This window comes from Diabrotica virgifera, chromosome 8 (genome assembly GCF_917563875.1).
Source record: "Diabrotica virgifera virgifera chromosome 8, PGI_DIABVI_V3a".
Taxonomy (NCBI): Eukaryota; Metazoa; Arthropoda; class Insecta; order Coleoptera; family Chrysomelidae; genus Diabrotica; species Diabrotica virgifera.
The window spans coordinates 215671791-215686984 of record NC_065450.1 but is presented as its reverse complement, the minus strand read 5'-3'; the positions used below and the strand labels follow the sequence as shown (position 1 = coordinate 215686984).

General features: G+C 34.8%; 1 protein-coding gene across 2 annotated transcripts in view; it reads left to right on the top strand.

The window, feature by feature from the left end:
• Nucleotides 1–11060, top strand: part of LOC126889503 (RNA-binding protein lark) — a 28392-nt gene extending 17332 nt beyond the window's left edge. Inside the window, exons 3-5 of one of the 2 annotated variants that reach the window (XM_050657844.1) lie at nt 706–953; nt 7869–8221; nt 10372–11060. In XM_050657844.1, coding sequence (XP_050513801.1) covers nt 706–953; nt 7869–8221; nt 10372–10420 — 650 coding nt within the window. In that variant the 3' untranslated portion in view covers nt 10421–11060. Of the gene's footprint in view, nt 1–687; nt 954–7868; nt 8222–10371 lie in introns of both variants that reach the window. The other variant, XM_050657843.1, reaches the window with a different exon arrangement.
• The last annotated feature ends 4134 nt before the right edge of the window (nt 11061–15194 follow it).

Here is a 15194-nt window from a genome sequence, read left to right as displayed (position 1 = left end):
TATCTGAGACTTTTCAGTTCATTTAAGAGATGTCGCTGAATTGCGTCCCAATTGCGAATCTTTGAAATTTACGTTAAATAGATGGGCTGGTTCGTTTTCGCTTCAGAGGTGTGCACGCTAGCTCTGCTGAGGAGGCCTGCAAGCAAAAACCATCTTTTCCTTTAAAAAGAGATGAAACTAGTAGAGGTGGGAAATTATCGACAGAAACCTATAAATTTTCATTACATTACCACTATCGATAGTTTCCATCTTTACACGTTACACTTACGACGTCGAACATTAACATTTTTTTAATATCGCATAAAGTTAAAACTGCTTGAAGACAATAAAGCAAATATAAGTAAAAATAGTTTAATTAGTAGTAGTTTTTTATTCCAAAATTAAATTATTGACTCAAGAATAATAATTTCTACTATGACTTGAGACATAGCATACACTTTTGTCAAGATGACATGGGGAATTAATATAAAATGTCTTTCGACGCCATATATATAATTATGACTGAAGTCAACCAGCCACATATAAGAACACGCTTTATCTAGTATTTACTATCTCACAACTTAATATGTTTTCCATTTTTTTCCGTTATTTTGCTGGTTCTTAGCAAACTCATCACTGTCTGTAAAATTAATTTTGATACGTCGACAGTCGAGTAACACTAAAAAAACTAAAATCATTGATTAATAGTAAAACTTGCAATTGAAGAACTGAATGGTACCATGGTGGACGGTCAACCCATGAAGGTTCAAATATCGACGTCGCGCGTACGTCAGCGTCCCGGCATGGGCGATCCGGAGCAGTGCTACCGTTGCGGCCGCGGCGGGCATTGGTCCAAGGAATGCCCCAAAGGCATGGGGCCCGAAAGGTTCCGCGAACGCATGTTTGCCAGAGACCCCTACCCCCCACCACCCCCGCCACCTTTCCTGCGCGACCGCATGATGGGACGATTTGGGGTACGATGTCACGTGAACATTTTTATTTTATTTTATGTTTATATTTTATTATTACGGTACAGTATGTTCGAATCTTCAAGTTACTCATGTGAAATAACTGTTCTACGGATGGCTATCCTTCATAGCAAGTACATTATAGTGAAATTCAGCATAATATGTAGAGTTACAATGCGACAAGCGAGAACTGGCGGCTGACCTCGTATTCTGCATTTGTCGCTGTGTATTTTCGCTCAAGGTCACCTCTGGCTTGTCGGATTGTAGAATGTTATCTATAGCTTGAATAGTACAATTGTACAGAAAAATGTGAAATCACTGAAAGGTCACTCCGGTAGCAGATGAAGGATAGGGGACTTAGTTCAATGCGTTTGTGCAAAACAGTACCTAAACATCAATTTAAAATGCATTGTGAATGAAATTAGTGGTTTTGAGACATTGCCAGATCAAATCGTCGAATATTTGTTTATTTGGAATACATGAATGTTATAAATTATAAGTGACAGGAAAAATAGGATACCAAGTGCACAATTATACGTAATATTGTGAAACAGGTAACAGAGTCAGCTTATTCAAAATCATTCGAGCTGTGGGTGTATAGACAAATTCTGAAAATATCATGGACAGACCACATCACAAAGAGGTTCTAAGAAAGATAAATGAAGAGATGGATGTCTTAAAACAATGAAAACAAGAAAATTGGAATGTCTCAGACATTACACAGGGAGAGAGATACAACTTGCTCCGATAGATTATGCAGGGAAAGATTCAAGGAAAAGAAGCATAGGGAGACTTGGAATGTAGTAGCTGCGCAACCTGAGAGAATGATACAGATGTACATCAAATGAACTTTTCAGGGCAACCGTCTTAAAGTCCAACTAGCTATGATGACTGCCGGCCTCCGTCGCGGATCTTAAAGAAGAAGAAAACAAATAGAAAACCGAAAAACCTTTGAAACCCGATTGATCTGACAACATTGCATAACCAAAAGTTTCAATTGCTCAGACCTTGGCGGTTTCCGATATTTGTGTCGACTTGTACTTATAGACGGAGAGGCAGCGCTGAAAAATCTATTTGAATTTACTAAAGCTAGATTTTTCACAGTTGATTACTGTGAGTGTGTACAGAAACATACTACGATCGGTCAAGCGAAACGTAAAACAGGGATTACTGAGAGGGTATCGCTTTCCTACGAAAGTAATTATTTCCATTTACTAAGGCTGAAAATCAGTACACACATTCTAAATTAAATATAAATAAAAGTTATTATAGTCGGTCAGCTGTATGACGGGACAGAGCCGGTCGGTCGGCCCCAATAGTCGATTGAGGAAATGAAGCATTTTGGCTCACAATTTTTTCCTCCAGCATGGATTTACTTGAAATTTTCACAGAAGGTAGGGAATAGTCCAAGGGTCATTTTCTATTTCATGCCGCTATCATACGCTAAAACCTTGGGTGTGGTTGCCACCCCATCTCGGGGGTGGGAATTTTTTATTACATTTTGACTACGTAATTCGATGGAAAAAGTGATTCTAAGAAAAAAATGTTTTACATTTTCTTCGTAAAACTATTATTTTTCGAGTTATTCGCGCTTGAAAATAACAGTTTTTCGACAAGAATACCTCGAAAAATATTCGATATATTTTTGGCGGTAAAAGGTTTCTTCAGAAATGATCTTGTAGGATTTTTAAAGAGCTATAAGACTGTTTAAATTCCGTAAGATCCCTTAATTTTTAATTGTGCCGGGTTTAAAGGGCTCGAATAAGTGGGTGTTTGCTGGAAAATAGTGGTTTTAAACAGTTATATCCGGCTAACTATTTACTGTAATGAAAATCTATGCACAGGGTAATTTTAGTCATTAAAAAAGCTACAATTTAGTATGTTATAATTTTTTTCGTATCTTCAGTATTTTCGGAGGTATTTTGAAGTAAAACGTGAAAAATACCAAATTGCAAAAAATAATTTTTGTTTAAAATCTAATTTTTCCAAAATTAGACATTTTAAATAGGTCAAACTCCTTGAGTGTATTGATAATATAAATATAAAAGAAACTACAGAAAGGCGAAGACCAATTTTGAATTAGGAAGGTAGTTAGGGGGTTGTTTTCACTGATTTTTTCGTAGAGAAAGGCAGGTACCGACATTTTTTTGATTATAAGTTGCTTAACTTTCATGCTTGAAACCTTTTATTATGTTTTTTGAAAGGTGTAATTGTATACTTGAAAAAAGATTATTTAAGTTTTCCTCGAAAAATGCAAATTTTTACCATTATTTGGCTTTGAATATTTCAAATTATGCATTTGAAGAAAAAAGCTAACTTTAACATGCCATGTCTCGGTTTGTATTGGGACCGTGCAAGTTCGGCAAAGCGACCCCTATTTCTACGCTCTGTACTTTTATTCGTACTTTTAATTATATTGGCCAGTTATATTAGTCCTGGTTACTGGATAATTGTCAAGGCCATAGTCCAAAAAAATAATAAGAAGAAAAAATAAGATGCAGGTTATGTTATGCAAACGTAAACAATTGTATGTAGTAAATAAAAGTAGTTATTAAAATGCAGTACTGCAAGCAAAATACAATTAATTAAATTTACCTTTATATAATAATTGCATATCATATCGATATTGTGGAGCAATATATAATTTTTCTGCTTCATTGACAGAAGGTATGAAATATACGTCAATTTGACAATATGAATTATTTAAGATAGTTGCAATATTTCTCCGCGACTCGCGCACGGCCGTTTCTCGTTTTCCTTCCAAGTACCTTGCACACCGCGAATAGGCCTTAAAGATATTATAGGAAGAGCATTTAGTTTTGTGTTACCAAAAGATAGAATTTCGATATCTATAGTTTTTTTGATTAAATGCATATTTTTCGAGGTACTCTCAAAAAACCGTCTAAAAAAAGTCGATTTTTTCGTCGAAGAACTGTTATTTTCAAGCGCGAATAACTCAAAAAATATTAGTTTTACGAAGAAAATGTAATAAATTTCCACCCCCCGAGATGGGGTGGCAACCATATGATATATAAAATGATCCTTGGACTATTCCCTACCTTCTGTGAAAATTTCAAGTAAATCCATGCTGGGCGAAAAAATTGCGAGCCAAAATTCTTCATTTCCTCAATCGACTATTGGGGCCGACCGACCGGCTCTGTCCCGTCATACAGCTGACCGACTATAATAACTTTTATTTATATTTAATTTAGAATGTGTGTACTAATTTTCAGCCTTAGTAAATGGAAATAATTACCTTCGTAGGAAAGCAACTTTGATACCCTCTCAGTAACCCCTGTTCTACGTTTCGCTTGACCGACCGCAGTGTGTTTCTCTACACACTCACAGTAATCAACTTCGAACAATCTAGCTTTAGTAAATTCAAATAGATTTTTCAGCGCTGCCTCTTGGTCTATTAGCTATTTTTAACATAAAATGTTTATGAAGTAAAGCCATGGCGAAAGTGATCTTTTAGAAAATGGTATATTTTGCAAATATACATGTAGAAAGTAAGTATGGCATACTGTACTGTTTATTCTCGATTCGTGTTTCAGGGTTTTATAGTACATAGTCATAATATCACATATTCATTCAAGAACACGCGGATAAACGAGACTTGTAGTTTCGATCTAAATTATACATATAAACGAGTGCGCGTATATTCGCGTCGTTTTCTTCCACTCTAAACATTTGTTATATAACTAACAAAATAATTGGAAAAATTTTTACATTAGCGTGTTTTCAATTTTGTGCCATGAGGAATACTTACTTATTGTATAAACATTCTTAACAACCTTAAGACTGATCAATTCTTTAGTATGATCACATGTATCTTAGAAAGCTGGTACAGTGAACTCTCTCTTTAAACAGACAGAAATTGTGCCTTATCTTTGTACGATGGACCGGAAGGACGTAACGATTGGTATAAAAAAACTTGCTATCTACGTTATTCAGCTCTAGTTGCACAATATTCTTAACAAATTTTCTCGTAAGGACCTCACGCTCCATCAATGTTGAATTGCAGTTTTGGAAGACCTATTGCCACCAACACTTCAAAACACCTTCATTTACAACCAATGTATGGAATATTGGTAATAAACCTGTAAAGGTTGACCTAGCGAATAAACATAGAAACTGTCACATGTCATTTAAGAGAGATTTTACTGTACATATTATGTTACTCTTTATTTTTGATGCTTGTCAAACTCTTTTTAGATGCTTATCTAGTCATACGAATTTATCAATTGTAAAAAGTAATTATAGTCGACTCGCTAATCTGAGACACAACTGTACACTACAATCACAATAAAGATCCACTAGAAATAAACAAGAACGAGGAGAACTCCCAAATCATGATTTGGGAGTGCTCCTCGAACATTCAACGTGTCTTGGTTTGTAGACACTGTATTTCTATATAATGCATTTTTATTGTGATTGTAGTGTAGACAGTTGTGTCTCAGAATTAGCGAATCGACTATAACTCGTATAAGAATGCGAAATTTTAGTAAGGTAAGGCACAAAACTTGAAAAACATTAGAAATATTTTGTATTTTAATGATCTTTGTTGATATTATGATCCAATCGTACTTTATCTTATACAAAAGTTGTTTTGTTGTTGTTTTCAGATATAAATTATTTCAGCACCAATTATATATTCACACACATAATTTTCCATATGATACATTATCCATTAGGTGAAAAAGTGGTCTACATCTCATCACCATTCTCCAACCGATAGACATAATATATGGTCGAGCGCTGTACTGTCAATTTTTGTGTAAAGTATTTAATTCTGATCTGATGTAAGGTCTACTTTTGTTCTCTATTTCCTCCACTATTATTATTTTTTCTGTTTGAAATATGGAAGTTTTTCTAGACTCACTAAATCTGTATTTGCTCCAAATCCCAAAATAAATATTCACACACATAATTTTCCATATGATACATTATCCATTAGGTGAAAAAGTGGTCTACATCTCATCACCATTCTCCAACCGATAGACATAATATATGGTCGAGCGCTGTACTGTTAATTTTTGTGTAAAGTATTTAATTCTGATCTGATGTAAGGTCTACTTTTGTTCTCTATTTCCTCCACTATTATTATTTTTTCTATTTGAAATATGGAAGTTTTCCTAGACTCACTGAATCTGTATTTGCTCCAAATCCCAAAATAATTATTGGAAGCTCATTTCTACCAAGTAAATTTTTAAATATATGTCTGTATCTGTCAGTTCTCTTTGCCCATAGGTATTGATGTTTTTAACTCATTGTACAATATTTAAATTATACCAAATTATCTTTACTTTCTCGTTCATAAGTCCAAGATCTCTAGATCCATTACCAACTGATCATACAGTATTGTGCGAATTGATGCAATATGATATTTAGTAATAAAACATTTATTAGACAAAGAAAAAATACAAATTGTTTTATGGAAATCGTTGGGAGTTCTTGGCTTATAACTTATATGAGTTAACAAATTTTCTGCCAATTATTGTGTGATATGGTTTTGTCCATGAAATTTGATGAACTTGGTTCTGTTTCCAATCCGTGGCCTACCAATTTTCTCTATTTTTGCGAGTTCGTCATACCTCTATCGGCACAAGAAATCCTGTACATACATGACATACAATGTAATAATACCTGTAATAAATGCTAGGAATGTATAAACAGTTTCAATTTACAGTATCACACTTTAGGCCCTTCCGAATTGCAGAGAAAGAAATGTCACAGATGAACTAGAGCCATCTACCGAAAAACAAAGTAAGTTATCAATCGAAGTAGCACAGAAACAACAATAAATATCGTTCCCATACCACCAGATTGACAACAGGGTTACCACCTTTCTTTGGTTACACCTCCTGAGATTTTCAAAATTTATAAATCATACAGGATGCCGAGGAAATTAAGATGAGAGAATTTTAAATAATTCACAACTCATCTGCTCAGTGTGGTAAAAGTTCCAACAATAAAGATTCCTTAATACTCCTACAAAAGAGTAAATGAATTAAAAATGTATAAACATTTTCAATTTCTTTGCAACACGAAAATGCAGCAGCTGCATAATACTCTGGTTAAATCGGAGAGTGCAGGAAGAGTCTATACCAGTTTCGGATGTCTTAGACTCTTCCTGCACTCTCCGATTTAACCAGTTGTTGAAAATGTTTATACATTTTTAATTCATTTACTCTTTTGTAGGAGTATTAAGGAATCTTTCTTGTTGGAACTTTTACCACGCTGAGCAGATCAGTTGTGAATTATTAAAAATTCTCTCATCTTAATTTCCTCGGCATCCTGTATGATTTATAAATTTTGAAAATCTCAGGAGGTGTAACCAAAGAAAGGTGGTAACCCTGTTGTCAATCTGGTGGTATGGGAATGATATTTATTGTCGTTTTTTTCTGTGCTACTTCGATTGATAACTTACTTTGCAATCCTAGAACTTCCTCAATGGATGTTAATCTTTTCGATCAAGTTTTTTGTACACCGTTTTTCTCAAGACTCACATCTTTTTTTTGGGAGGTGGGAATCTTCGCAAGACAGTCTGGGAAGGTGTGTGGTATTCAATCCATCCTATTTCATCTTGACAGACCGCCTACGGACTAAACCGGCTAAACTAAAACCTTTCTCCAGCCGACGGGTCTGGAACCGCTCTTAGCGAGCAAGACTCCCATCTGGAAACGATACTTCTTTACAATCTTCAACAGTCGTCATTCGCAAAAAACGTCATTAGTCAATTTCTGTCAGAATTTCTTACAATTTGACATAACGTGTTGTCAACTACAAAAAAATGTAAAATTGTAAAAAATGTGTTGGCTTTGATTCTCACAATACTGTATTTTGTTTCCTACCACGATCTAAATTATAAAAAAATATATTTTGTTAATATAGTTGTGTTTAATACTTATTTTTAACTAGGATGGTTACGATGGCTACTATGACCGTCGCTTCGAAGATTCTCGTGACATGTACGAACGTCGTTATTCCGGAATGCCGTCTAGCCGCGACGTGGGCATGCGCGGCGCTGCAAGCGCGCGTGACTTCATGCCGCCTCCACTGCCCCCACGCAGAGAACCTCTGCCTCCAATGCCGTCCATCGGGTTGAGAGGAGGACCTTCCAGCGGTATGGGAGGCAGTCTAAGAGACAGCGGTTTTTCGAGAAGCGCAAGTGATTATGGTATGTTTAGCAGGAGGTCGCCGCCACCTTCCGGAAGTTTGAGGAGTAGTAGGATGTATGAGGATTTTAGCAGAGACTCATTCGATGATAGGAGGTAAGTTGGGTTTTGTTCGTTCACTTTTAAGGTAAGAAGTTCAATCGTAAGAAGAATAAAAATGGATCACTGGGAACGTTTTTCGAAAGAAATTGAACATTATTTTTATGGTCTCCAAAAGGAAATATGGCGCTTTATAAGAGGTACAGGAACTAATAGAACCGAAACACATGGAAAAGGATACATGGATTGACTATCTAAAAAAGCTCTATGCGGAGGAAGAACAAATGATGCTAGAACCGGAAACACCAGAAGTTGCCACAAATGAAGATGTTAATATAAGTACACAGGAAGTTTGAAAAACACTTCAACAGCTGAAGAACAGAAAAGCTGCAGGTAAGGATGGAATACCAAACGATTTACTGAAATATTGTGGAGCAGCAATGACAGAACAGTTAACAACATTAATTATTAAGAAAATCATAAAACATAATAAAATACAGAAAGAATGGAGAAGGAGCGAACTAATTCTACTATTCAAAAAAGGAGATAAAAAGCAGCCAGAAAACTACAGAGGTATCAATTTGTTAAATACTACCCTAATGCCCGATTTCACCAACGATACCTAAATATTTAAGAATTACCTAAGTGGGTTTAGGTACTTCCTAATTCTAAAACGGATTTCACCATACGATAATAATTGCCTAAACCGCTTAAGCATTACCTTACGTTAGGATACCGTTTTCGATCTCCCTAAACTTTAGGTATTACTTATCGTTGACAGTCAGGTTATATTATTACAATTTTGACTAATGTACTTGTGACGTTTGTCAATAATTTGCTTCTTACCTTTATTTTTCTGTTATTCTGTAATATTAGGTATATAGTTGTAATCGTGTATTTTCTTTTATATTGATAATATAATATGTGTTGGAAAATATAGAAAGTCATTTGGAGTGTTTTACAGATCTATTGACAAAATGATGTAGTCTACCTACTACCTAACAAACTAGTGTTGTGTTTCAAAAATCCATTCATGATATCACTAAAAGTATGTCATTAAAACTTAATAATGAAAGAAGCAATTTTTAACATATTATTTATTTTAAAATTATTTCATTCATGACAATTCAACTAACTTTAATTTTTCGTCATGTGTAAAATTTACAACTTTTTTCTTTTCCTCCATTTCACTGTACATATACAAATAACATACAAAACTTAACAAACTTAATTCACAAATAACTAACTACTAAATAAAATAACTATAACAGTACAAAACTGAATAAAACCAACTTGGCAAACAAACAATAATGACAAATAATCGAAAAAGTAAGGTAATGTCATCGTATTCTTTTTATTTATCAAAAATAGTTCAAACGTACCCAAATTAATGCCTAGGAAAGAATTTCCTAGATAAGCAGTTCTTTTAGTTGTGAAACGCTATTGTTCTTAAGTATTGACTTAGGAAGTTCCTAACGATAAGAATTACTTAATAAGGCAACTGCTTAGGTATCGTAGGTGAAATCAGGCATTAAACTTACAACTAAAATTTTATAAGACCTAATGATTCAGAGGATAAGTTTAACAGATGAACAACAGGGTTTTCGTACTGGAATATCGTGTACAGATGCAATATTCGTCATAAAGCAAATTACTGAAAAATAACTAGAGTATAATAGACCAGCATTTCTATGTCTAATTGACTCAAAGAAAGCATTTGACAGAGTAAGACTCAAAAGATGTAATCCATCTTCTGTATGATAGAGAAGTCCCCCCTAGATATCATAAAAACTATTGAAAACATCTACCAAAACAACAAAATGGAAGTCAGAATAGATGGACAACTTAGAAAATCTATAGATATAGGCAGCGGTATAAGACAGGGGACTCATTGAGTCCTATGCTCTTCAACTGTTTCCACTGCAATGCCTCTTTCTTCTCCCTAATCTTTTGTTTGGACTTCATCATTCCACCACAGTTTCTTCGTCTGTAGGAACTCCCTACCAGATGTTTTTCCTAGCATTTCTTCTTCTGGCATGTTTGTGCCATTTTTATTGCTCAAGGTCCACTTAGTTTCACTTTTTGTTGCTAGTACAAAACTAACAATATAAATAACATTTTTGTTTACATTTTTATGAAGGCACAAATTTGTAATTTATAACCAATAATTTATAATTGCAACTATACAACGAATTTATTTGTTTCAGACCTGGATTAAGAGGACCATCACCTCCAAGAAGATATGCGCCATATTAAAGGCTTGTATGTATGCAACGGCCAAGTTGCCAAGATTACATAATTCCTGACTTATAATTTAGTGAAAACATTTCTATTTATATGTAACGAAAATGATTATCATAAATTTAGGTTTGTATTTGGCACACAAAGAACACAGTGTGACAACGTAAAATTCATTTTAAAATTCTATGAATTTTTATCAAATTCTTGATATGCAATTTAAAGTTCAGATAGTCACATAGTATGATACTTGTGTGTGTTGTAGAGTAAGCACAGAACAAGGACATTTAAAAACTAGCATACAAAAAATATATATAAACTTTGGACATACAAAAGAATGCCAAAGTTTATTAACTAATTTATTTCAAAATATTTATATTGATTCATAAACTGTGGTAAATAGTTCTGTGTTTATTATAGAATTGTTTTTTTATTATTAGCGACTAATGTCATTCTAAAAATAGGTATAAATATGCTGATTTGAATCTCGTCCAATCATTTTCAAATCTTTTGACAGTCAAACACTTCCGGATATACTATTCAATGGTTGGATTTGGTGAAAGTAAAAAAATTGAAACGATACCTATTTTTATGATATTGCAAATATCTTTTTTATGTATTAGTATAAGAGGTGGTAAATAAAATACTGCAATAAGTTGACATGTTTTTTATTTGGATGCTATTTTGGAAATCATTTATTTCGTTCCTTATGAACTACATTAACTGTATACCAAAGTATTCAACAAAGAACCAATCAAATATAAAAAAAGAAATTGATGGCATCAGTATTGAATAAGTAATGGAAGTAAAATACCTTGGAATTACATTGACAAGTTATGGAGACCTGGAGAAAGAAGTGGGAAATTAAGTACAAAAAGCAAATAGACTGGCAAGATCCTTAATAACATTAAATGGCGAAACCGACATACACTGAGATGAAGTCAAGAATTTATAAAGCCGGTGTCAGACCAATAATGACATGTATCAGAAACCAGACATGGCACAGCTATAACACAAAGACTACTGAAAACTGCAGAGATGAGAGAATGGGAAATATGCTGAGAGATCAAAAGAGGAGTAAAGACATTAAAAGAAACTTTAATGAAGTCTATTAACGAATGGACACTAATAGAAAAAAAGCATGGAATTATCACAAGCAGTGTGAGGTTTGTATAAAAATAACATGGCCAATCTATAGAAGTATCGGCCGACAGCCAAAAGATCTACCATGGATTCCATAGATGTATTAATCCCCCAATGAACAAGCAGAATTGCTTATAAAGAGAAGAATAAATATTTTTCGGACTTAGCAATATCAGTGCGTGGGTAATAACATGAAAATTATTTCGCCCGAGCGAGAAGTCTAGAAATAGTGGATATAAATCAGAAAAATTACACAAAAAGTACAGCGAGAAGAACTCAAAAACTATAAGCAAACATACCTAAATAGTGTAACAGTAAAAAGTAAGTGGACAACTTGGCAGTTGACAGATAAGGGAATGTTAAAACGAAAAGCTACACAATATACTACTTGGAAAAATGGTACATTTATGTATGGCCAACAACAAGATACGAAAGAAAGTTTAGAATTCAAAGCTTTAGTTGGAAAAATTGAATTACAGTCAAACCTGCCATATCCGGATCAGTGTGGCGACAGACCGATCCGGATATCAAGACCACTACTTCTTTTACAGTCTCTGAAACGTTTTCTCCTTCATACATTCCAGTAATCAACGCCGTCAATAGACACGTTTTATAGATTCTATAATACATTATTTCGCCATCTTTTAGTGCGTTGTCCAACAGCAGGACTGCCTTTCTCGGTAGATCCGGACGGCACAGAACCGTCCGGATATGGCAGGTTATACTGTATGATGAATTGTAGGAAATATTAGCCAACATGATTTAGTAATACTATATTTTTTTTCATAATAATAAATTATCGATGGTATTATGAATAATACAAAATACGGAAAACAGAAGAGAATATACATAAAGTACCATGGCAGATACCTGGCACACCAGGGCCCGGATTACGTACACTCGTTACGCATCGTATCCGTCATGTTTTACCGTAGCGCCTTATGGGAAAACATGGCGGATACGATTCGTATCGAGTGTCCGTAATCCGGGCCCAGATAGATCACATACTAATCCAAAACTAAAACATGAAAATCCATGGTCGTTACGTCAGTTCATATAGCGGACACTGACAATTTTCTATTGGTCAATCCATTTCTATCGCGGCCAATAAAGATGAAGGTAATTAAAATAGAGAGAACAAGATGGAACTTGGAGAAGCTAAGAGTACAGGAACTAGAGGATATAAAACAACCCTAAATGCATGATTCCGACATCGAGGCAACTGCAAGCGGCAGTTGGAGTTGTCACCATAACGACGCCATTACTTTGCACTATTAATTTGTATATTTATTAGCAAGTGCTATTCAGCAGAACGTCAGTTGCTGCTAAAAAATATACAAATAATGACGTCGTCTGGCGACAACTGCAACTGCCGCCCTGCAGTTGCCGTCGATATCGGAATCGTGCCTTAAACGCCCAACCTTTTTTAGGTTCCATGTATGCCCAAGGGTGAGTAAAAAATGTCCACCTCGAAAATAGCTAATATATTTATTGAGAGTTGTTGGAAATGGATTAAACTTAAGAATCTTATGCTTAATAAACACAGCATCTTAGAAAATACTAATATAAACAATTTACAAACCTTACATCAAAATTAACATAGCAGTAATTCAGATTTGTCGATTTTCTCCACAATTATTCCTTTCAACCTCCTCATTGGCGGATAATTATGTATGTAGTTATACGTCGATAGTTATATGGATTATTTTCCTACCAACGAGAAATTATATAGAAACCTTTAGTAATAAGTTTTACCAATGGTGTACTTTTTATGCCCACCCATATTTAACTCGAGCTGCTACTTTTATTTTCAAAAATATCGGTAGAACCAAATAAACATTCGATGAAGGGCTGTCTTTTTAACAATAAATAATTTTTAAACACGTAATAAATATGTTACAAGGGAATACGCATTCGGTGGACATTTTTTACCCACCCTTGGGCGTTTAAGGGTTAAGCCAAGCGTCCACAGACCCACCCGCATCGTACGCAACGGATAGTTTGCCTTATTATTGCCGATAATAGGGCTTTTCATTCACAGTCATTTGTTTCGAGCTTCTGTCATGTGTCACTAAATATTAATATATCTACGTCATACGTTATTGGTATAATGATACAAACCAAAGACGTATGACGTAGATATATTAAATGTTATGTGACATGACAGAAGCTCGAAACAAATGACAATCGATGAAAAGCCCTATGCGATGCGGACCAGTGGACGCGGCTACATGTTTCTGTACAAGGCAAATTAAAATCCGTTGCGTACGATGCGGGTCTGTGGACGCTTGGCTTTAAGGAAAATTTAAGAGAAGCAAATAACAGGGAGGAAATATGGAAAAATATAGAATACGAAACCAAAATCAAACAGAAAAACTATTTTACTCATAACATTTTTCTTAAATGAGCTGCCCAGATATAGCAACAAAAAAGAGAAAACAATTGACAAAATTTTCTTATTTTTTCACAAATTGTTTAAAAAAAATTTAGCCTCCTTTTGAAGTGTCCTCATAGTGATAGCACAGTATAAAGAGGGACAGTAGAACCACTCTCCGAAAAATTGGAAGTAAAATCTTTAGTCGCGCGACCGCGCAATGTTCCCAGTCGCTTTTGCCCCACTCTCGCATTGCTAGTCTCATAGAAACGTACGGGTTTTAACAGGGAAAACCCGCATCCACCACTGGTGAATTACCAATTGCGTACTGCCGGTATTACTTCTTGAGATCAAAGTGCCGATATGGAAGAGGTTTTACTGTCCCTCTTTATACTGTGGTGATAGCAAATACTATAGACAGTATTTGGTGATAGTATAGTGACAGTGAAATTATCATGTATTTCGAAGTGATTAAAGCAAAAAATAGCATTATCAATCATATACAGCAAGCGCGGCTCCTCCTTAGGGTCAATTGGTCAATGACCCCCCTAAAATAATCTCATAAAAATACCAATTTTATTAAAAATATCTTTTATCTAAAACTTCACTCTGAAATATAAAATTCTCTCTCAGCAGTCTGCATTGGCAAAACAAATATAATAGATATAATAACGTCGCGCCTCGCGCTATACACAAGCCCGTGGCTGGGCCGTATTTTAAATTGTCTATATACAGTTCTTATGGCTTATGGACAAATGCATGTAAAATAGAAAAGAGACGGCAGATAGCAATTTCGTGGGAGTGACCTTTCCGTCGTATACCTCTAGTAGAGTCGACGGCCTCACGTTTAGTTAGTTACCGTCTGCTGACCGCACTTCACGGCAGGTCTATATCGATCGCGGCGTATTTGCGTAATTTATTTTGTTTTGTTGGATTTTTTTGTGATTGTAACAAAAACAAGATGAGTGTTGTTGACGAAATAATTGCCTTAAAATCTGCTGGAACACTAAATTATGAACGGCGGCTTGAGAAAAAAGAAAGTGGTCGACCAAAACCAAACATGAATTTAAAACAAACAACAAAGGATAGGGGTAAGGACATTCAAAGATATTTTAAAGAATCAATGTACAATTTGTGTGATTGGATTTGTGGCTGCAGTGTGAGAAATGCATTTTTTTGCTATCCGTGTTTACTGTTTTCGAATGACGCTGTATGGGCGAAAAATGGAGTAACTGACATTAAGCATTTAAAAGTGAAAATTACAAAACATGCCTC